This window comes from Cygnus atratus, chromosome 7 (assembly GCF_013377495.2).
Source record: "Cygnus atratus isolate AKBS03 ecotype Queensland, Australia chromosome 7, CAtr_DNAZoo_HiC_assembly, whole genome shotgun sequence".
NCBI lineage: Eukaryota > Metazoa > Chordata > Aves > Anseriformes > Anatidae > Cygnus > Cygnus atratus.
In genome coordinates this window covers 16,447,723-16,472,987 of record NC_066368.1, presented here as the reverse complement: position 1 = coordinate 16,472,987, position 25,265 = coordinate 16,447,723, and the positions used below count along the sequence as shown (strand labels likewise).

At 36.3% G+C, this 25,265-nt stretch overlaps 1 protein-coding gene across 1 annotated transcript in view; it reads right to left on the bottom strand.

The window, feature by feature from the left end:
• Positions 1 to 25,265, bottom strand: part of BTAF1 (B-TFIID TATA-box binding protein associated factor 1) — a 48,048-nt gene that overhangs the window by 10,342 nt on the left and 12,441 nt on the right. Inside the window, 23 exon segments of the mRNA XM_035542185.2 lie at positions 1,391 to 1,539; positions 2,068 to 2,269; positions 4,315 to 4,424; positions 4,515 to 4,668; positions 5,894 to 6,084; positions 7,129 to 7,555; positions 9,560 to 9,763; positions 10,260 to 10,434; positions 10,603 to 10,745; positions 11,376 to 11,525; positions 11,815 to 11,919; positions 11,994 to 12,114; positions 13,397 to 13,521; positions 13,654 to 13,794; positions 14,361 to 14,537; positions 14,785 to 14,880; positions 16,415 to 16,504; positions 19,124 to 19,147; positions 19,149 to 19,193; positions 20,446 to 20,557; positions 21,203 to 21,339; positions 21,631 to 21,794; positions 23,989 to 24,135. Coding sequence (XP_035398078.1) covers positions 1,391 to 1,539; positions 2,068 to 2,269; positions 4,315 to 4,424; positions 4,515 to 4,668; positions 5,894 to 6,084; positions 7,129 to 7,555; positions 9,560 to 9,763; positions 10,260 to 10,434; positions 10,603 to 10,745; positions 11,376 to 11,525; positions 11,815 to 11,919; positions 11,994 to 12,114; positions 13,397 to 13,521; positions 13,654 to 13,794; positions 14,361 to 14,537; positions 14,785 to 14,880; positions 16,415 to 16,504; positions 19,124 to 19,147; positions 19,149 to 19,193; positions 20,446 to 20,557; positions 21,203 to 21,339; positions 21,631 to 21,794; positions 23,989 to 24,135 — 3,389 coding nt within the window.

Sequence of the window (25,265 nt, the reverse complement as noted above, 5' to 3'; positions counted from 1 at the left end):
AATAAGGTATTTAAGTACATACACACAGACAACAGCCTACTTCTTTAAGTGCTCCTCCTACCCTTCCTTTTAAAAGAATTATGTCTGAAGTGAGAATTCCATGCCAGTTAATTTGGTTCAAATATATTGTCAACTTGCAGCTGGTCAGTAAAAATATGGAGGTCAGATTGAGCTGAACGATTTATATAATAATCCTTCTCTCAGTCATATTTAGTTTTTCTGGCTGAATAGAATGAATAATGAAATTGAGAATAAAAATACAGAAAACTGAGCATACGTAAATTCTCTCCATTTATTGCAAATTCTTTTCTATCCTACTCAATTAGAAATGAGTATGACAATACAAATTATAAACTCCCAATTATATTCAGACCTGTAGTACCTTTACTTATCCATTATCTGAAATAATGTCTTGCATTTTTAAAAACAAAGGTTTTAACTGTGGAGAAGAAACATGCAATATCATACATACATATGTAAGCAGGTAATAAAACAAGCGTTCTGCGTTTTGAAGAGATGCTCAGTAAAGAATGCTAAAATAGCTTTAAAAAATGCAAGCTACATATCCCACAGAACTGTATTTAGATGCATATGAAGTAAAGCACTGGTGTGAATGGCACTGGAATGAACAGCAGCATGCCAGTCAGATTGTTCACCTTGACATTTGCTTCTGCTGTTCTCACTTTCAACTTAAACATTTTAGTGTAAGCATACAGAAAGCGCTTCATTTAAGGCAGGTTGCTAATTATCAGATTCTAAGGTTCTATTACACTACATTAAAAATCAAGACAGTAACAGATACTAAGTCAAGTAAATTGGCTTTTTTTTCAGTTTAAAACATGCAAATGAATTCTGAACTGTCTTCTGTTACCATCTGGTGGTGAAAATAAGTTACTTGGAAGATTCAAAGTCTTTGAAGTGCAATATTAAGAAGTGTCTGATGTATGCATATTGGAGGAAGAGTGAAAAACAGAAACAGATCTGTACTGATTAAACACCACTGGATCATATATTTAGCATTCTACCAAAAGCTGTAAGTTGTGGCTTTTGATTTTAAAAGAGCTAGGAATAAGTAACTGTACTCATCTCCAGACTATTTCTACTACTGATTTAAACAGAGAAAATAAATAGCAGAGTATTGTTTCTTGATTATGAACAACAAACATACCTTTTTATTTTAACATTAATTTAGAAAATTGTTCATGAAGGGTCCAGTTTTACTCATTTTACATTATAAATAATACATTGTCAGTTACCTGATATGGACTGAACGTGTATAAAGACAATTTTTACTCAGCATGTAACACACCAGAAACTTGGGCTTTGTAGCTAGCAGAAAAGTGGAGACAAAACAATTCACACAGTCTGTATACTTACAACTTCAGCTTACCTCAAGAGGCATTAGTCTAATTAGTGTTGCAAAGCACTGAGTAGCCATGAAACGTACGCTGTCTGTCTGATCACTCATTCTACCCAGAACTGGAACCACCAGAAGAACAATGTATGGAACAATACCTACATCCAGTTGTTCCATTACACCTGGATCAGCTATTAAGGAAATAGTTTCTACCAGTTCAGGATTGTCTGACATCATTGCACACCTGGCAGATTTCACTCACAATAGGTACAAGTCATTAATACATTACTTTAGATAAACAAGATTTGTACTAACAAAGAAATGAAAGAAATAAAATTGTCTGATCTACCCCAGTTAGATTTAGGGCCAGTCCAGTGAATTCCACGACTGACCTCAGTGCACTTTGGTGGCACCAAATATTAACTTTGTTTTTCAGTTTTAGTGGTTTTCAGTTTAATTCATTCTTTAGCTTGTTCTCAGAGGGTAACATAGAAATAAAATACTGAATTGCCTCCACTAAAACTTCACTTTTTTTCACATCAATAAGAAAGGCAAAATAAGTTTCTTACATTTGTTGTCTACAGGAGGAAAAACAGCTTAACATTTTACCTTACTCCTTTTCCCATTATTTTTAGACAACAGCTTTTGCTCCCCACATTATGCAACTGAATAGAGTCTTCTGCATTTTTGAATACTCAAGGCAAGGATACATGCAAGTGCTTCAATTGCACCTTCTTGTTTGGTGTTGTCATCTATTGCTCCCAGCCACGGTAGAACTTGCTCTAGAAAGATATTCATTGTTTCCATGGTAGCTATTTTGCTCATAACACCTACACAACGAGCAGCCATGTGTCTCACTGCAGTGCTCGGATGTTGAAGGCACATATAAAGATGAGGCAAGTGCTGAATTAACTGAATAGAAGGTGGGGGGCGGAAAAAAAAAGTTACCATGAGCTATTAGCAAATTACTGAATTATTCCGAAGTAAAAAGTTTCTTTAAATCACTGTTGCTTCCCAAAGAATGGTTAAGATGGCTCCTTCACATGATCTAATTTTCAGAATTGAAAAATTCCTTCAGAAGAAAAATTGAACTTTATTCCAGCTTGCAAGTTTGTCCTAGGCTGGTCCCATTTAAGTTTAGGCAGATCAATAATCGCTGTTGCCAGTCTTATTAACTCTGGGTGACAAGAAAGACACCCAGAAGGAAATTCCCATCTTCCCAAGGGGATACATGTGTATACAGTCTTATTTAAAACAACACAAATATGTTCTTACGTCAGATGTCTTAAATAGATGGTCCAGTTCTTCCTAGTCATGCAGTCCCTAAATATCAGCCTTACTGAACCACTTTAACCTTTAACCTCTATTACCTCCTAGAGAAAGACGAGGCCAAATACCTATTCTGCTCAGAAAGACCTCACAGGGGATAAACAAGGGAAAAATATAACAGTATAGAGTGAACAAAGAATAATGGTACCTTCCCAATATTTTTTTCTGTACTCCAGCAATTTATGGGCAGGGACATAAACATCTCTTAGCCAAGAGATGTTTAACATCCTAAGAGACTACGGCTTTTATTTTTTTTATTTCTTTAAGGAGGGTGGCAGGGATGAATCTATATATACTATTAGCATCTCCAAAAACAATCTCCACGTTGACTACACAGTTACATATGAGTATATAGAGATAATCAGATATGTATTTCTATGCCATATGCCAATTTCACTTATAATCACTTCATTATTTTATTAAAGTAGGTAAGAATCATTCTGTATGAATTTGTTCCATCTATTCAATTTTACAACCATTCCTTATTCCCATCCTTCCCCATCATATCCTTCTCAGAGTTCTGGCCTACTTATTTCTTGCATGGAGCCTTTCCATATATTGATCTCAAATGCACACTAAGTAAGTTTGCAGGTACTAAATTAGGAGAAGCTGCTGACTCCCCTCAAGGGTAGAGAGGCCTGGCAGAAAGATCCTGACAAATTAGAGGGCTGGGCAATCGCCAACCACATGAAGATCAACAAGAGCAAGTGCTGAATTCTGTACCTGGGACAGGGGCAACCCTGGCCATATATACAGACTGATGAGAGGCTGGAGAGCAGTCCTGTAGAAAGGGATCTGCAGGTTTTGCTTGACAGCAAGTTGAACATGAGTCAACAGCGCACCCTGGCAGCCAAAAGGGCCAGCTGTACCCTGGGGTGCATCAAGCATGGCATGGCTAGTCAGTCAAGGGAAGGAATGATCCTTGTGGGTCCCTTCCAACTTGGGATGTTTTGTGATTCTACGATTCTGTATTTTACCCCTATTTGCAGTAGTCAGGCGCTAAAGTGTGCAGTCTTTATTATTACACCTCTCTTGCACCCCAGCTCTGGCCACACGAAATACACGTCAGTCTATTAGAAATCAACCCATTTCAGTCAGCCACGTAACACAGCATAGCATTTTTATCTGAACTTTAACAAAGGCATCCTCATATTATCAGTCTGTTTTCCAGGCTTAAAAAATTGGGTATTAGAATAAATTAAAGTTGAGATGCTGATTTCCATGCAACACAACAGCATAAATAGTATCATAACTCTAACTCATCATGCTTGGGCATCTCAGCCACAAAAGGGTAAGTCAAGTCTAACTGTAGGTGTTTTGTTTGCTTCTTGAGCTTTATTCTACAACTAGTATAAACAAATACTGAATTTAACATCCCATAGGATAGAGGGGAAAATAGCTTTGAAACATAATAGCTAACCGCATGATGGCAGAACGTTATCTCTTCAGTTTTTAAGACTAAGATAAAGGACTTGCAGAACAGACCAGCTGGCATATATAATAAAAACACCATTCAATCAAAACTAGAGAAAGACCTGAAAAGAAACCCTACAAAATGACGACCTAAAACAGTAGCAATGAACAGACTGAACTGCTTCATTCACAAAGCTGCTTTGGAATTTGATTACCAGAGGATGAAGCTGAACATCCATTGAAGCTGCTGTTGTTTCAAAAACCTGTAAAGAGTTTACTAGCTCTTGGGCAGGAGCATCTCCTTTTTCCAGCAAGGACTTTCGGTCTGTTAAAAAACAGAAAAGGCGTTCAGTTTCAGATTTACATGCCGTCCCCATTCTAGTAGTCCCTCAACTTAAATCAAAAGTATAGTTACCAAAATTATTTATGTGAATGTTGTTCCTTAATGAGCCAACCATAGCATCCCAGAGATGTGGCAATCCTGTTGCCATTTCAGCACCAAAATGTTTAGCTATAGTAGATAAGGCAAACTCAGCTCCTCTTCTCTGAACAACATATGGTTTCTGAGCCTAGAATTAAACAATTTAACAAAGTAGTGAGAACAGATACACTTAAGAATGAAGTACATTTTTTTTTGTTTGTTTCAAAGAAGCTTCATTTACTAAACAAGCAAATAAGAAAATAAAGTTTCCTCATTTGGTAAGAGTGCTTAGGTAGGAGTAGGAGTGCTATCAAGGTTACTAACATAAGGTCAAACTCCAAAAAATTATTTTTGCATTCAGAAGTTATACAGACGCTTGCTGCACAGGCCCTGAATTATAAGACTACTTTATTATTTATGGTTAAAAAAACAAATAACAAAAAAAGGCAAAAATAGCATTCCACACACAACCACACTACTAATTTTTCTGGATAATAATTATTTTCAAGGAAGCTCCCATTGTTACACAGGTATTTGATTTTGATGGTGGGAATTTACGACACATAAGTTAACTGATATTTTTCTTCACCTTTTTTATGCAGGTAAAAATGAAAATCTTTTACAGCAGATTATTTAAGTTCTATACGTTTGGGCATGTGGCTTTTGCTGACACAAACCCATTTCAGCTCTAAGTTTTCCAACTGGTTGAAGTTTCAGAACTTCATATATTGCCAATATAGAGGACTCGAAGAACTGCAACATGTTAGCAAAACTTTCCAAAGCAATACTGGATTTGTTATTAAGCCCTTCTCCCACTCCCACCCTCTTCGGAGGGTTGAAATTGGTATAAATCTCCCTAATAATTAGGAATAAAATCCACAATGCTGTTCAGTAATCATAGTTCTGATTAGGATCATGTTAGATCATTTGGTAGTTTTATATGAATAAAACATTTACAGAAAAAGGTTTTACACATCAAGCGTGGAGGTCAGATGTACGTCCTAACTCCAGTTGAATTTGAAACAGTTTTTAATGCTTCTGAGTTTCCATTGTGCATCAAGATGACCAAAACTTAATGTGGGTATCAGGATGCAATCACAGCATTGTGAAAATCCATTTGTATGGATTTATACTGAGGTACTCATGTAGTGTACTAAATGTAAAATGTTTCAGAAGTATTAATTTGCTTAATGACACACATCATCATTAAACAACACATACTGCTTGCACCACAGAATTATACACCAACATTACATTCTCTCGGGGAAAGATCCTGGACATCCTTTTTGTAATGGTATTGACTTCACTGAATTCAAACTAATAAAGGGGAGGGGTGGACATGCAAGTTGAAAACGCAAGTTTTTGAACTTCACCTCATCGAGTTCTGTAGGAATGCTTCCACTACTGCCGGTGGGGAGGTCTGCAATTGGGGCTTTTGGAGCTTTTGGAGTAGGGCCTCGTCGACTTGTGATGGCAAAAGCAGCTTTCTGGTGTCTGTACAGTGTGATTATTCCCCTGTGCTTAGTAACTGTATGATGCATCCCATCTTTGTCGGAGTTGGGCCCTACAACAGTAGACAGAAAAGCTGACAACAATTTAAGCTGTGGTTCAAAAAGTAGGTGGAAGCAATAGCCACCTAAAAATCATCTGCAGATCTCAGCATGCTTTAAAAACAATGGATAAGCATCATCATCCTCAGGGACAGAAAAAAATTAAGTACAGAGTAGAATTACTCTGTTAAGAGCATATTAGAGACTTGACAAGGAAATCTGCGTGCAAACTGCCAGATGAATTCTTATTCATCAAGAAAAAAGTAAAACTTCAGTCAAATAAGAAACCTTCACACAAGTTTTTACATAAACTGGCGTATGTCCTGAAGTTCAAACAAACCTCTGTAATCCTTAAAAATAGTTATACATTTTGAAACAAAAGCAGATGCCATCAGAATCTTTTGATTGTTGATGTTTCTACTTAAGTTAATCAGTTTAAAATTTTCAATAAGATATGAATGTATTACTCCTCTGAGATTGAGTATATGTTACGAAAAAATGTATAATGGTAAAACCTTAAAGTTGGTTAAAAGCTTTAAAAATATAATGGTTTTAATCTGCATTGTTCAATTAATCCATACATTTTTGGCAATAGGCAGTCATCTAAGGGAAGTCCATGACCATAGAATGCATAGGATTTTTTGTTCATTTCAAACACTGTCCTCATCTTTCTATTAGCCTACAGAACATAACACAAGTCAGATTTTTTTCTCCTTCTTACTGACAAGCTACTCTCTGGTTCCATAGTGATTCAGTTTCAATGAAAAGCTTCATATTGCATGTAAATGAAGTTGATAATGATAGGTGAACAACAGTAAGTAACTGAAAGTCAGAACTAAAGTCTTTTATACACAGTTTGTGAAAAATACACACAGCATTAACCTGTACACTCTGTGCAACTGCAAGATACCTGAATGAAGTAATTACTAATAAATGAAGACTTAGTTGCTGGCATTTTAAAAACGCTGAAAGCATGACTCACTTAGATACTTATTTTTAACAGTTCAGAGACAAGCACAGACAAATTTTTAAGATCCCAGCAGTGTTACGTATCATACCTTTTGAATTTTCATGGCTACTCTGAGGCTGTGCAGGACATGCTGCCAGTGGGGTAAGATGTGGATCCACACAGAGAGAATTGCAGAGATTTTTTATAATCTTTGAGTTGGGACAAGGAGACCTTGTTGTACACTGCTGAAGTAACTTTGCTATGCATGAAGCCACATAGTTCTGTACTAGTGTATTCTCCTCTTTTTTGATAGCTTCCATTAAAGGTTTTATAACAGGATTTAATTTTTCTGGAAGTTGCTGCAAGTTCACAACTGCACATGCAGCAAAAGTGTGGACTCGCAGATGCAGCACTTGCCACTCTTGATTTGTTTCTGTAACAGTCATTTGGACTTGTTGTCGTTTACTGTCCAACTGTTGTAGAAGTTTAGGATTCAAAGGAAAGGATGATGTCACTTCATTGAAAACAGAAGTAACCTAATAAAGAGGAAGAAAAAGTTACAAATCTTTTTCATTATAAAACGGAATAGCCTCTGAACACCAAAATTTTCATGGCAGAAGAGTCATTTCAACAGGTATCTTCATCTCCATTTTTCCAGCAAATAACAAGAAATGCTGCAAAATTTAGTTTCTGGAATCTTGAACTTCCAATTCAAGGGAAAAACTGGACATATTAAAAACATTTAAATTCTGTATTGTGAAAGCTAGAAGAGGTTTAGATACTCCCCAAAATGTATCCTATATCCACCAGATGTATCCAGATATTTTGGTTTACCGATACGAAAGAGAGTGATGAGGAACATGCTATGAATACAATAGGCCAGAAAGGATGTGTAAGGTTCTGTGCACGCAGAAGTTATTTCTAAGCTGATCTTCCTTTGAGGTAAGACAGGTTGAGATAAAATCTAAGGAAAAAGTCAACACAGAACAGTAGTTGCAAGACTTGCCTTATTTCCCCTCCTCCCTCCAGCTGCATGACTATTGTTGCTTAAATTTGTCACAGGAAATGGATTAGAAGCACCATGAAGTCATGGAAACACTGAGCTTATTCTGCTGTTAGGACAGCTGGACTCTGAAACGTTTAATTGCCTTTTACTTTTAAATGTTCAGGTCAAGTCTTTCAACTATGAAGCAGTACAAACCCAATACTTATCTATACAGCTGTAGAAGCCTTAAGTTCTACTCCATGTGACCCTGATAACTGGGAATGACCAAGTGATGCAGAAAACGTGCTAGGAAAAGCACAGCATTTTTACATCTAATTCATGGAGACATATTAGAACAGACTTGGCTTGGTCTATGTTTTTTAAGAAAACCTGAACAGTTGAAAAGGGAGCAGAAGACAGCCACAGAATAAAAGCAAATAGCTATGGTATGCATTTTCCGAAGACCTCAAATCCAGAATGGATATCTTTTGAATATAGATACATCAGTCAAGCAGCTGTATTACTAGACTGACGAGTAAATAGTTGAGGTATATGAAAACTCCTGTACTTCACATACTACGAGCTTTTATGATTATGTCTTCACCTTAGGAACCTACTCAATTTAGATGGCAGCCATAGTAAGACTGGCTGCCAAAATCCCTTCAGCCCATATAGACAATTGTCTGTAACTTTAAAGATACGTTGAGATTTCCAAGTTAAGCTGCTACACATTGCTACAAAAGTATTACAGTCTGGGAATTTGAAGATCCAGCATCTTCCTAGGTTCTCATCATGGCCATAATCATACAATCTTTAACATTCTCTTGTTCTTCTCCCCAGCATCCCAGTTGCACAGACAAACCCATCTAGAATCTTGATTGTCTTTCTTCCCCCAGAAAACTGTACCACATCCATCCCCATTCATTCATCCCTCCAAATCTACACACCTTTCCCACCCCGGACACCTTTATTTAGCAGGCTTTCAAATCTACAAGCTCTTCATTTACATCCTACCTTATCTGTCCATGTTCTTTTTTCTCTTTGATTCAGAAACCATTTTGGGGTTGGAACAAAAGCCTTTTAATCTGTTGTCCCAACATTATCAGCTGTTTTCGCTTACAGAACTTTTCACATCAAGGGCTACCTTTAATATGTAAAGCACATCTAACACTGATGTTTTCAGATATATAAAAAAGAGCAATTTAACAGGCAGGTGGAAATAAAAACCCTTTTAAATACAACAACTTTTACAAAGCTCCCTTCGCATGAATTTGCACAGTTCATTTACTAGTCTTTTGACAATGGTTTGAAACAGTTCCAGCTGCTTTGTTCTGTGTAGATTTCAATAGTCAACCATCTACCTTGCGTTCTACTTAACTTTTTGGTACAGTCTGTAAACATTGCAGTGTGTGTGTGGGGGTGTACTATCTATCACACATCTCATGTCAAAGGAAGTATGAAGTCATCATACGATTTCTAAAAGTAATAATTATGCTAAATATGTATTTCAAGACAGTAATAGATTTGAATGAATGGCAGGCATGCCTCTACTTACCAGATCATTTGCTTGATCTATTGTAAATACACTGCAGTTTATTCTGTTTCCGACATCAATATGTGCATCAGCTAATAGTGAAATGAGTTGTTTACATTCATTCTGCATTCGTGTAAAAGGAACAGCAATTTCATCATAATAGAGGTGTTCAGAAAGGACCCCAAGTAAGCGAGGTTGCACACAAATGGCCACAGCTCTACACTCCTGTAACAGAAAAGACACAATTTGTATTTTTGAGTAATCAAGATTTCTTTTGTTCAGATATGGGTAATAAACAGCAGAACCTAGCTACAGAAATCCAGGTTCCAGAGGGACCATTAACACTTTTATCCATATTAAAGGTATTATGGATTATGAACAAAACTTTCAGTCTATCACTAGAACTGGAGTGATCATGAACATAGGAAAGAGTCATGTTAAAAGGAAGCACTGACCTCAGATAACATGCATCTTGGATAGACTAATTTGTAGAAGAAATGTGAACATATTTACTGATTCATAGTTCTAACAGTTGGCATTTAGCTACTAGAGTAGCATAATTTATTCCTGTATCGTCTAGCTATCAAGATTTTAACATTTAGATGTACAAATACCATTTTAGCTTATAGACTGAAATTTTATTTCAAGCTGAAGTAGCAGATGATGAGCTACGGATCAAGTTAGTAAAGTCAAATTTATTTTTGCTGCAGAAACATCCTACCTTTTGCAACGCTGCCCACTCACAGATTACTAATGCAACACTAATCCTCTGCAAGGCAGATTTAGAATTCAAGTGGAAGAGCAGTAGCTGAGCTAATGATTCAGCTGGCTTTATTTCTTGAGTAACGGTATTTACACCTGGGTCACAAATACAACAACAGAGTGCTCCCAGCAACCTGACAAAAGGAGAAAGAACAGTTGCTTCAATATTACAATTACTCATCAATTAATGATTCAAGATGAAGATGCCAAAAAGTCTATGTGATTAGATTACAGCAAAAACAGTGTGCAACAAAAAGAATACATTGCTTTTAAATATTTTTTCAGGTTTCCAGTAAACTGACTTTGCTGCCATCATCCGAGCTCGCATGACAACATAATCCCTGGTTGCTGGATCTTCTGCAATACTGTCTGCCCCAGCAATGTATTCCTGAATCACCTCCTTATTCTGGGTTTGACCTTGACGCAGTTTAGTACCTGCCTTTTCCTACGGAATAAAGTTGAGAAAGGTTTAACGTAAATAAAGCAATAGAGAAGATGAATTCATATTCCATAACATTTCCAATAACCATCATATCCTGCAAAAATTGGACTAACCCAGAACATTATTGGATAACAGACTTCTGAAAGTAGTTCATTATTATAAATCCCTTCTCCATTAACACTTCGCTTTGGTCCCATTAAATGAAAGACATTGTCCCTTCACTTGAAAATTAGTACTAATCCTCAACATGTAACTGAAAAACTTCATTTTCAGTCCACACAAAGGAAAAAGGAAGTCTCTTTTAGAATCTTCTTCAGAAATAAAGTAATGCTTTAGACTTAATCCCGCAAACAGTTGTTAAAGAAATCACTGTAGATACAGAACCAAGTAAATACTTGTAAAATACAAGATCCCCATTTAGCATACTACATGACCAAACTCTGATTTCTCATGAGTAACTTGAGAACTATTTTGCTCTACAAAACTGGGGTCTACAACATAGGTTACATTTGCAGTTGTGGAAAGGCAACACTACTTCCCTCTTAACACTTTCAGAAAGTGTCTCTACTACTGTGCCTGGTAATCACTTTCCTATTTTCCCCAGAACACTTAGTGAGGTCACATTTCACTTACTTTTGATCTGGTTTTTACTTCTAGCAACATATTTAAGTCAATCGGCAAATGAGATGGCTGCATCATTAAGCAGAGCCAGGCTCCCATCCACGGACAAGCAGCTGCAACCACATACTGTACAGATGCCTTACTTAACAGTTCCAGCCATACCTGGGGTAAGAAAGATAGTGCAAAATCATGACAATTTTGTGGTTTTTGTAAGATCACATACACGTTGATAAAATGAAGGAACCATTCTGCTCCCTTTCAGTCTCTATTCTATTTCTATTCAGACTCTATTCTGCTCAGTCTGTATTCTACTCCCTTTCAGTCTGCATCACATAGGTGGACTACAAATAATTAACAAGAACAGATTATGCTTTATTGGCACAAAAGAACAGAGGATACAAAGAGGTAGATGGCTATCAGTATATATCTAGGTCATAAGTCATACAAATACCTTGTGAATAAGATCCAGAATTTCTTGGTTGCTTTCCAAGATACAGAACTGAAATATGTGTCTCAACATGTCTTGCAAAATTGGAGTCAGCCATGTTGAAGAGCTCTGAAACAGGAATATTGTGATTGAGAAGATTCTAATATGCATCATAATAAAATGCTACTATCTCCAATTCTTACCTGGTCTTGAGTAGAGAGCAGTGTGAACAATGTTTCCAGTGCTGCTTTTCGTACAGAAGATATAGTATGATGCAAGAATGGCCACACACGTGGGACCAACACTGTGAGTGACTGCTGAATGCTAATATATGAAATAGAGATAGAGAGGCAGTGAAAAGGGGAAAAAAATAAAAATAAAAGTATCATCACATATGTTGGGTAATTTTAAGTGAAGGAACAAATTACTACAACTTAAACATTTTAAATAGTTTGAGTCAGTATCATTATTTTTCATAAATATAGAGGTTTTTTCTTATTGATATAAAGCACTAGCTGATTTAAGCATGTATTTTTACTGTGGTGCTTCCTAGATTATACTTCGGCCTTTGTTCAAACATTTAGAGAAAATATATTTTTAGTTTTAAATTTATTATTAGGCATGATTTTAAGACCCAAGTTTGGTTTTATTTTTTTGTGTGTGAACTTGTACATCAACTGATACACATAGTACGTGTTGAATTACAGATGGGGCTAGCAACAGAGCTTCACTCTTAACTTTGTGCAAAAAACAACTTCAGTAGTGACAATCATTCAGGATGTGAAAGGCGAGATGTTTAAAGTGGAAATACTGCTAGTTTAGTATGTGTATTACAAAAAACGTTAACATACTAACATGCAATCCCTTTAGTTTGCCAATCCTGAATAGCAGCACTGTCTTCAAACTCAAAGGATTTATTTTACTGTTCCTAAAGGCTAACAATAACTGCCCTTTGCAATTAAGAATTTATCTTTCAGAAAAAAAGCCTTAATATTAAGAAATAAGGAAGGAAGACACTTGCCTTTGAAAAAGGGGCAGAAAAGAATTCCCTGTCATACATAACAACAAGCAGTTAACATCTTCCCCCTCCTTTCTTCAGTGAACATTCCAGTAACTTAATTTACCCCCTGCTTTATCTACCTTTCAGTCAAACATAATATGAATTTTTAAGTTTGTAGCTTTCTTTAGAACTATTCTAATAGTAAAGTTCTACAGGCGTTTGCATGTGTTTTAATGTAACTAGTTTGCTCACTTATTTGGAGTTTGTCAACAGGAGCAGACAAAAAAGTTTGTGGACAGGGCCACCATGTGAGTGCAGCTAATATGCTTTACAGAAATACCCAACGCAAACAGAGGAGGGAGGAAAAAAAAGTCACATATAAACAATATCTATTACCTTTTAATTATTTTGGTGCCCATTACTAATGAAATGAAACTAGAAGCACTGTCCTAACCTTCCCTTTGAGGAAAAGACAGAGTAAAATTAAACTACTGATTTAAATTGAGCATCTCCTTCTATGTGATTTAAGGCAACTTTGATTATCCCAATCTGAAAATAACTTGACAGTCATACTGAATACTGGAGTAATACTAATTAAAAAGTTACCTGCACTTGCGGACCTGAGGATAAGTCAGAAGGGAAGAAAGAAGGATCATGATACTGTTTGTAGAAGCTGTCAAGTCATCCAACTCCAGGAGTGCATCCCACAAAGTATTAAGAATAAAAGGCACCTAGACAAGTAAGCAGAAAAAGTTAACATACAAAAAGAGAAGAAAAATATCCAAGTGCTAATTGTGTTATTTTCTTTGCTCAGACCAAAAGTGAAATTTTCGATCAAAATCAATGGAAAACAGCTCAGTCACCTTCTGAGACTGAAGGTGGACCAGGCTTTCCACTACTGGTACTAAAGATGCTGCAGCAACAGCTCGGACATCATCATCCAGATCTTGGAGACCTTCAATTATTGCGGGTAGCACTTTAGGCAATAAAGTGTCGATCATGTCCTGCCAAAAAGATCAAAAGAATCTTTAAACTTAAAATCACATAATGCACCAAACAAATAAAATGTACTTCAAGTGTGTGAATAAACCTCTTTGTTATATAACCAGAAAGCACAGGTCCAAGAATATAGTCTAAATATTTGAAGGTACCATTCATGAAATAAAACCTAGGTTTTATATTTGAATGAACTTAACTTTGTTCAGTTTTTGTGTAAACAAAACCCAGTGTTTGCAGAATAATATGATGAATAAACTAAACTTCTTGTAGCACAGAGCTCTGTTAACCTCGCGTATGAAAGTATGATAAAAACCAGACAGGTACAGACTCTATTTATCATCTGTTTTGTGCAAGTAACTGTTAACAAGGTTACAGCAATACAACTATGTTGATATAAACCTGCGAATTCCTGCAGCATAGATGATAAAGATGCAGTCACACATCTTAACCCACATGAGAATGCAGTGCAAGTACGGTTTTATCATATCAACCCATTGTTCAGGCACATCTTCATCTCTGAACAGAGCTTTCTGTTCCAAAGCTCTCTGCAATTTGTCACGAAGGTTATTACCTGACGGACCGCCAAAGCGTATTTTATTCCTAAGAGACCACCATGTCTCACTTCCCACTGCTCCTGTGTAAGCAACTTCAGGAGAACATCGACAGTTTTATGAACTCCAGTCTCATTCATATGTTTCAATACTACTCCCAAAGTCTGAGCACAAGTCTCACGCACTGGTGCTACCACCTAGGATCAAGTAAATGAGGAAACAGGTATTTCAACATGAAATTTGACTTAGAAATAAATCAATGAGTAGAATCAGGTGAGCAAAACTGCTATATGAGGTGAAATTTGTGTTATCTATTACTCTGTAGTAAGCATCTCATAGCAGTTACAGCAGGCACATGCAGTATCAGTCTACAAAGCACAGCTGATCTGCTGCAGTATAATCTGCAGAAGTCTGCTGATCTACCTGTTCACTCAGGCAACTTACTTCATCTGAAACAAAGTCTCCAAATCTGTCTAATGCAAACACACAAAGTAGTCTAATAACCAAGTCTTCCAGCCACTCCTGATGCTGCTGGATCATCTGTAAAAAGAGGAAAAAATGAACACCTTGACTGTATTTATTCATAGAGGATTTCTGACATGCTTGCATTCACTAAATTTATATCAAAAAGGAATCCCAACATATGTTTAAATCGACTGAATACAGTCATCTTGCACAGATCATCTAGGCAGAATAATCAGCACTAATTCAGCTCTTCCCTGGCTTATCACAAACATCACAATGGTACACATAGTACTTTTAATCAAAAGGCTGGAAAGCACCGTGTAAGGCAGACAGATGATTTTATCCCCATACAACACACAAAGGTAAGGTCACTTACATAATCTGTACTAAGTAATGTCAGTGTGTCCTAGGCAAAACAATTAATGCGTTTGAAGAATATTTACAAATAAACATGAACTATGAAGCAGTACTTCTCCAATGTGGGAGACCAAGTGAAAAGAACTCATATTTCAGTCAAGTCTCCTCCAGATTAAAGTAATTAGCCCAAGCTTGTCTTGAGGCTCTGGCATCCGTTAATTAGAGGCCCTATAGCTTTGTAACTCCAAACCCCAGAGCAGAAGCCTCATAAAAGGAACTACTCTGACATCATCTTTCTCCATCTCCACTGTTGGCCTACTAGATCAGCATTTCCCTTGAAAACTGTAATTTTAATAAACATCATTATCACCATATTATGGATTGTATCACAGAATTCATATATAGTGTCAAAGAAGTGTCAACTTGCATGTAGCACGCACAGCAGCCTTTGAAGCTAGCCTGGAGTACGCAGACTCTTTCCATAAAGAGATAAGAAACCAATCAGAGTATCTCATCATTGCAGTGTGTGTTATTATTACTCCACAATCTCCGTGGAACAAATACAATCCACATGGAAGCAAGAAAAGATAGCAGCTTCTGCGTGCTTTCCCCATACACAAAGTATGCTACAGTAGTTTGATCTGCATATGAAAAGGATATCTCCTCATTCTTCAACGCTCTCTAAGCCACAAGCTTTCCCTGCTGCTTTTGTAGCAGGGAAGTCAGTAGGAATCTGAATGAGATTCAATATTAGTAAACAAGTTATTACTGTCAAGAAATTTAAAAAAGTGTTTTCCTTCTAAATACATAGAAACTGTTTAAATACTTATGCTCATAATACAGTAACCAGACTGATAGGCAGCTTACTATTTAAGTGAATAAAATCAGATGGCCTAAGCCACTTCATTGAACCTAGTTACATAATCAACTTGAATAGTGAATTTTGTTTTAACACACCTCTAGCATCACCTGTAACTAATACTTTTCTAGTATGGAAGTTAGTATTTAATAAATTTACACACAGCCCACATATTAATGCTTGTTTATATAGTAGTATGTATTTTGCAGGGTTTTTAAAAGGAATTTAGCATTTCATCAGTAGACGCAGTGATTTGATCCATATTATTTTGAGCGGACAGATCTCATGGTTATGATATTCCCGCAATATCACCCACCTCCTACAAAGATTAAGTATTTTAAGAAGTCAGTTTGCTAAACCTAATTTAAGAAATCAACATGTCTGGAAACTCACCTCTTCTAAAGAGCTGTCTCCCATTTTTCCACCACTTTTACCATGAGCTTTAAGTATCTCTCTCAGTCCAGTACCTGCACCATGTCGAACCTAGAAAAGTGAAATAAAATGGGAATTTTAAAATATTTAGGAACAGAAGATAAAAAATACACTGTTTAACTGAAAACACTGTAATTCACATCAACACCTATTTTTTCCACATCATCGTCTTTTTTTCTGAATAGAGACATGTGCAATATTGTAGAATTAGTGGTATTCTACAGATTTGTGGACAAGGTAGTATCTTATTAGATAAAATGATGTACTTACAAAAAACCAAGTTGTTCTTGGACAGGCTAGTATTTATTAAATATTTGTCCGTTTACGGATGGAAGCAACTAAGAATTGCTTCCACTTTCTAACAGAGAGGATACTGTTATCATATTTGCAGTAACGTAGCCAGTAAAGGCAGTTTTCATTTAGTTTTACTTCCCTATGTTACAAAACACTAGTTTTCGGAGAAAGATTAACAAATACCGATAAAGTCACCTTATATGAATCTCAGGAATTACCTAAAAGGCTCTGGCAATTAGTTTCTAAATCACTGCAATTTCTGACTTTGCGAGAAGGGAGAGGCACAAGGACTGCTCACAGATTAACCATTTATAGTAGGTTTATAAGCTACAGGAAAACAGCACTTTTAGTAAACTTTGTATTTATTAGACTTTGTATTTCTTAAACAAAATTTAGACCCCCAGTGAGTATCTTGGGGTCCGCAAAACAAATCTGAGAATTACTCTTCTGCATAGTTTACAAACCTACCTTGCTTGGCTAAACATTACAAAAAAAGTGAACAAATGCTATGGGAAAGCAAATTATAACCACATATATGTTCCCACCAAGCAGTTGAATGCACTAGGAAGAATTTTGGAAATTACAGAATAGCAGTACAAAGATGTGCTACAACAATACCTGTTTCTCATATTTTTGATCCCTAACTGGACACAACTGACTAATCAAGAAAAGCCAGCACAATAGTTACACCAAACCCCTGTGTTTGCAACTTTTTAACTGGGTTTTCATTTAGGCCTTTGCATAGCTTTGCGTAGAACTTATTCTGTGTTTTTTCTTTAGTAAAGGGTATTTGATATACATACTTGTTGCTAGTAGAAAAATATTGTATTTCATTTCATGATAGTAACAACTAGAGATGAGTGGTTGGTAGGTCCTCTAAGTATCAGAGTATTTTACATGAAATGCAAACTGAAATATGCACAGCTAGTGGCTGCTGGTAAAATCTATAATCAAGACAATAAAAAACAGCCAGAGAGCATAGTCTTAAAATCTCAACTGTTAATGATACATTGATCACTTGTTTATACAGTCTGGGATTGCTTATGAACTAGTTTTCACAAGCCAAAAGTAACACTTTGCTAGTTAACTTCTCAGCTTCTCAAAACACAGAACAGCAGCAAGAAAGACAAATGTATAAAGGAAATACCAGTAGTAGGATTTATCTCACCTAACTTCAGCTGCCTATAAGCTAGGCACTAAACTAGTCACCCAGGCTGCCTATAGACACTGCAAGATGCTGCCAGAGGGTCATTTATAAACATGTATTTTGAGGTAGTCTAACCTGTTTTTCCATCAAGAACATATCATAAGAATGATTTTGTATTGATCTACTTCCTTAATTCAGATGTGTGTGCCCTATATCAAATGTAATAAGAAGGCTACGAGAATGTCTGCATTTCAGAAGACAAGTGGACTTTGACTTCAACTGCAAACAGCCTGCTTTCAAATAGGATGAGGCTTATTAGTTTAGATGCAGTGATGTGCCACATGAATGCAATTACCCTTCTTCTGGGCCCAAAATAATCATGCAGGCTGTGTATGACTTATCTCTGTGTTTCCAAGTTTGAGGTCAGTATAGGCAGAGCCAACTTGCTATCATTGAACCTGTGATACAGATAATGCCTAAGTACGTTACAGTTGTTGCTAACATTTAATCTTTCCAAAGATTAACTTTCTTATGACAAAACTGGGGTTAGTTGACAACAGCTATTCCCATCTTCTGTTCAAGAAAGTCTGCTGTCAGCCACTTCGTATTTTTGCTTAGAATTTATAGAAAAGTTTGTGGAAAATAGTGGAGATTGAATAAAAGCATGAGCAGAACAGTTTTGAATCTTGAGCAGAACAGTTTTGAATCTTGAAAACAAGTTCACAAGGCAAGCCAAATATATAGTTTTTGTAGTTGGTATTAAATAACTTTTAAGAAAACCTTAAACATTCCTTTTTATAAACGAAGGGAACAAACAACAATTTTGTAACCTACTCACTGTTAAGTGATTTTTTCTCCCTTTTCTAACTGAACATTAGACAAACATGCATGCCACTATTGTCAGCAACACTTGCACAGTATTCCACAAATTCCTGATAAAACAGGCTTGGATTTAATTAACTTTTTTTTGCTCAAATTTCAGTATTTCCAAAATTCTCATTTTATTTCCCCTTTAAATAAGTCTTAGAAAAAAAAGAAAAAAGTCTTAGAAAGAAGTTAATTTCTCTAAACCAGATCGGTCTCGACTTCGTAATCTATATTTACGATTGACATAATTTTTGATACCCAGTAAAATCCTCAAGTCCTAAGCATATGATTTCTGTGCTTCTGTTTAAATCTACTTTTTCCTCAAACTTAGAGTTACAATTCAGATACTGCATGTATCTTACCTCCCAGGAAGGGTTAAAGAGATCAGTTGCACACCTCTTCACAAAAACTTTCGAGAGGCCATTCATTTGCCTGAATTCATAAAAAGTAAGTATGAGACTAACAGAGAAAGGGATAAGGTGAACATTTCTTACACTGTATGCTACTTAGATACACAAACGTAACAAAGACCTCCAAAGCTTAACCAAATAAAATAACTTCTTCCACTCTTCAGAAACTTTGCTGATTGGCAATGGATATTTTAAAAGGCTTGCTAAGTTTGGCTGGTAGAAGTGTAACCTCTTCCCTAGGGTAATTAAATTTGATGTTCTGGAATCCAGTCTCCTTTTCGAACCCCACTATGGCAGAAGATTCAAGTTTCATATCCTCTCTAGCGACTCTCTAAATTTATGAACTTTGCCTTTAAAAAGTGTAATAGACAAATCCCAGTTTGAAATTACACTAGATAATCTAATTAGGTCAATTAATCAAGTAGTAAGCACCATCCTCACTCATAATAAGCACCTCATAAGACATATTCCACATTTCTGAAATCCAGGAGCATATCCATTATCTCCAAATTTCTTATAAGCAAGTTGACAAGGCTTTAGAAAATAAATTATGATACTAACATTAGGAAGTTCATGCCATCATAAAGACAAAGCATTTAAAAGGCAAACAACCAGCATGTACTCAGTTCGCAGTTGTCATTAATCTTTCATAAATGCATTTTCACAGCACTGTTTTGCAAATAAGAATTTAGTTACTAAGCTGTGTTTAGAAAACCTTATTTCAACTTTAATCAAAATACAGTCTCTATAAAATAAACTTTTATGCACTATTTGTATTCAGGTATAGCATGCATTTCCAACAATTTTTCAGCTGATTGAAGCAAATGCAAATTTCTTCCAAGACTACGGTATTGTTTAAATCTTAAACTACTAAAGATATAACTTAATTCTAAATTAAGCTTAAATTAAAGAGAGGCAAAGATTAAATGAAGTATACACGAACATTTAGATCAAAATATTTATGACTGTGTGTAATCTTGTTATCTAAGTGTTCAGCACAGTTTTACAGTTCAATATCCAGGTCTGACACCTGTAATCCACCTACTCAGGTTCACTTGGATAGACTATTACCAAGATTAAATGTGTTTTCTTCTCGATGCTGTACACAGTTCAAAGTCCATTTGCTTCACTACATACAGTAAGTTGTCAATAACATTGTTTACTCTTTCTCATAATGCTAGAATGAGTAAAGAATTTGGGAGCATAAGGAAGTTTTATTTGATGTTACTCTACTAAACAACCGAATGATCATTTTTGCTAACAGCACATCATACCTCTTCTGGAGCATTTTCTACCAGTGTTTTTGAGTCTGTGGCAGGTTGGTTAATGACAACATTAGCAACTTTTCTTCTCTTTTCTTCTGGTTCCCCATCAGTGCTGTCATTGCTGAGAAGGAACAAATACAAGTTTATGAACAGAAAGTATGCTTTAGGGGAAACAATTACTTCTACAACTGAAGTCTCACATACAATAATGTGTGGCAAGAATGCAAAATAAAGAAGTTTAACACCTTCTGAAACACGCACAATAGGTACAAAGTTGCAGGTAACAAAATTCAGTGTGGAGGCAAATTGACAATCTTTTTCAGCCATTTCAAAGAAATACAGCAATTCTTAAATAAAACCAAGGAGAAATATTTTTGTTTACTGCTCATTAGGAATACAGCAGGTCCAATAACGTGTCACTAAACTACCGTGACGAAGAACATACCATACATGGGAAAGTTATATCTAAGATTTTTCATTATCATCTTCATAATTCTCCCATTTTCATGAATTATTCTCAAGACATATTTACTAATAGGGACAAAACAGAAGTTTTTAACTGTACCATTGCATTATTCCAAGACTCCTCTACAGCTAAATTCTTAATAGAGTCTACTGGGAATGACTACAACAGTTGCGTTTTACCATCAACACGATTACCACGTAAAATATTAAGAGGCAAAGACTGTAGGAAGTTTTTCAACAGATAAATCAAATTACAATTCAAGCTTGACTGAAAAAAGAGCAAAACAGTTCACTCTTATACCTCTTCTCATTAGCTTCCACTGCATCTCTGGATCTTTGCTTTGCAAACAGCTTAGCCATTCTTTTGGCTTTATTCTTTTGTCTACTGCTCATACCAGCTCGAAATTCTGAGTCAATTAACTCAGCAGCCTGAAGAGTCTGAAAGAGAAGTCATCCATTGTCAGCAATTCTTACAACAGAGGTCCTGAAAAATCCCCAAACCCACATTGTGTTCAACCTCCTCAGCTCTCCATTATTCGAAACTCAGAGCAGCAGTTTGACATGAAATAATACTAATGTGGAACTATGATGCTTCAGGAAGCCAAAGCATACCATGTTAGACGTTGATTATCATACTTGAAAATAAAAAAAATTGTAACTGCAGAAGCTGAAATAAAGCAAACCCACTGTATTATTCCTTGCAGTCAAACAGCCCGAGGTTTTACCTACAGGTTGTTTGTTTACTAGTGAAACTGAAGAAGGAGAATAGTCCAGATCTTCATCATTGAAGAGATCTTCAGTATTCATCCCAATTGCAGCACCCATATCTAAGCCAAGCTTCTTCTGTAACAGTTTCCTCTGCCGTGCTATCCGCTCTTTAGGATCAATTTCACCTTTAAAAAGTTTTTAAAAAAGGCAGACGTGTCAGATTTCCAGACAGATCTATTAGTGAAGTCTTGCACAATGAAATAACATAACACCAAAAGTCACAGAATTAAATTCTATTTAGATAATACATAAATAAAATCTTTCAAACCCAATCATAATTCCCAGGAAGACCTTTCTGTTGTGGAAAATACAGAATTACCTTAAAGTATATTTTTAAACAGAAAGTAGCTGCCATGAAATTCATTAATTACACTTGGTCTACAAAAGAAAAAAATAATAAACATTTTTTTTTTTTAAAAGGAAAGTGCACTTTGAAAGGAGAGAACTAACACTTAAGTTAATCCAGCAACTGATTCAAGAACTAGTGCTTTGTTAATCACCACATGCATCCCTGTGGGATCTGGTAAGGTTTAAGGTTGATTTATTTATTTATTTTTAAATTTTTTGTTCTCCAAACATTTGTCTTCTGTTGGGAAACAGAGACCTAAGAAATAAAAACCACCAGTAAAACCCTCAAATAACATTCAATCCAATATTCTGTATTAAGTTAGGCTGAATTGGAACCTGTTTTCTAAAGAAACATTCTTCCTTGCCACATGTGCAGGACCAAGGTATCTCCTCTCCTTCTGCCCAAACTGCCAATTGCAAGGCAGACTGATGTGTAAGGATTATTTTCCTAGGGTGCTGTACTCTGTCAATAAACTAATCCTCAAGCTTCATGTGCCAAGTGAGGCTCATTTAGAAAGTTAAAATAAACTACTTTAAGAATGCTCTGTAAACAAATACTTGAATTACTTAACACCTAGATTTTGGGGGTATTCACATTTATATTAAAAATAACAGACAAATTCAGTGCCTGTCTAAAATAAACCTGCCAAGTAAGTTTGCTACATATAAACCAAAACTTGTTTCTCAACAGGTAGGGTTTCATTAGAAGAAATGGAATTTTTAGAAGACCTTATTAACCTAGCAGAAAAGATGGCAAACAACAAAATACTAGTGAAGCTTAAAAAAAACAGAATATGCCGTAAGTGTCAGAAGCCATGGGTTCTGTTCCTCCCTGATCTTCTCTGTATGCTGCACAGGGAATAAGTGAATCAGGGCTATGCAGCCAGAGTGGATTCTTATCTATAGCACCATTTCATTTGGTGGAGGAACTGAAAGATGGACTGGAAGCAGAGCAGAGAAGTACAGTAACAACTACACATACTTATATGTATGTATATCTTATAGATAAAAATAATTCTATGCCACTTTACAGATGTAAACCAACTCAGCTAAAAAGGTGCAGAAAGATGTCAGGCAAGTCACTTGAAACAATAGGTATCATCACACCGCTGATGCATGCATATTCTACATTGCTTACAGGAGACCAAAGTTACAAGTACACTGACTAAAAAGCAGCAACAAGATTTCTAAGAGAAACGGAAAGTTAACTGATACTAGGTAACTCTGGCTTGATGTCCCATGCTCATTGCAGAAAAAGATTATTCTGCCCCTTTTCCACTAGCAGACTGTAAACACTGATGTCTGTATAGCATTCAAATGCCCCAACAATATACTCTATGGGAAGGCCTGCATTATGCTATGAACACAGACAGTGGCCACCAGATGGAAGAAAACAAAGCAGTAACTATTTCCTTCTGTACAACAATTGAGCAGAAGTCCTCTAAGGACTTGGAAATTAACAGCTCTGAAGTATCTTAACAGGCACTGCAGGTTTTAAATATTTGACCTTCTGACCTTGACAGTTTTATCCCAGTATTTTTCATGCACTCTCTATATTTGAAACCTTCGTGCTTTTCAATAAGACACATCCTACTAGCTATATTGGGAACATTGTTTTAATGAAGAACAAGTGGTCATAGTTCCTGCATGTCAAAAGAAAGAAAAAGATTCTTCAGAAATTCTACAACAGCCTTTAACACCCACTTTTCCTGTCCCACTCCTTCAGGTATCCACTCTCCTTCCAACACGCACAATAATTCCAATGAAAGAAAACACAAACCCACACACCCCCTACAAAAACCCTCTAATTCAAGAAAAGTAATACAAACCAGTTATGTTGGGGCATATTTTCTTCCTTTTATTTGCCATGGTTTCTCAGGATGCTAGGATGACTAGACTTTTAATAGAGACACCACATACTTCTTCAAACCAGTAACTTCTCTAGTTTACACGTAAAATATAAAGATATACCTGATTTATCATCCTGGACTTCAAATTCTGCACCAGCTGATCCAAGAAGAGATGCGCCGTGTTTTAACAACCGACATATATCAAATCTATCAAAGCGCAACCGATCTGTTGAAGGTGAATCTTCCATAGGACTTTCTGATCCTGGTTCTAAACAAACATTGAAAATAATATTAAGGAAAACGTGATGAAAATGTTGTTCAAAGTTTTGGCAGAAGTAAGATAAGAGTGATGTAGAGGAAGAAATAATTTCACTCCCCCAAAGAATCATCAGGCACACAGGATTTTGACTTGTAAAAACTCCATTTCATAAAGAAAAAAAACTTCTCATATTTTTCCCTTTATAAATTTAGCTTTTTAAAACTTGGGACACTGATGCAGTACTGGGTCTTCTCTGCAAACAGATGGCCACCTTGCAGTTTGAGCTGCACGTTGTTCACAAATAGTTCAACTGTAAGTATCATGCCAACACTGCACCGTCTGACCAACAGCAAGGCAACCCTGATACGGGAGCTGGGGAGTAGTCCAGCTGCAGGTACAGTGCAGTTCCATGCTGATACAGCAGAGAGCTGTTCCTCACAAGGTGTCTTATCATTTCTTGGTTGTGAATTCACTTCCAAAGTATTCCCTCCCCTCAACACTTGAAGATTAGTGTGTCTTGTGGCTCCTAGTCATGCACAGCTTAGTGTCCAAAAAAAATGGCCCATGCCTACACAACCCAGTACGCTCACATCCTGAATTACAGCCAGCACTACAAATACCATTGTTACCTACAAGAAATACAGCATTTAGTTTACTGGTTCACCCCACACCTATTTATGAAAGTTTGTTCATTTACAGTAGAATGAGTCCAACTGCATACAGATCGCTGTACAAAATGAGTAATGCCTACATTTCTTCAGACCTGAAGAAGTTAACATTTCATTATACATGTACATGGTAGATTCTATAAATAAAGCTATAAAGTACACAGATAAATATGGTTCGCTGGGAAAGACTCAGCATAGCTCCTGAAAAAAGCCCCCTCATCAACATCCTTAAAGAGCTTCATCAAGTGGATAGAGGGGATCTACTGACATAACAGCCATTCAAAAGCTTTTGGCAAGGTTTCATACTAAAAATCGAAGGAACCAATTTACTACAGAGTTGCGGAGAACATCCTCATGCAGACTGAAAGCTGATTAAAGACAGATAAAAGCCATGGGTTCCTTCAGAGATCAATGTTGGAACAAATTCTATTTGTCTTTAGCAATGGAAGGGAGATTTCACTGTGCACTCTT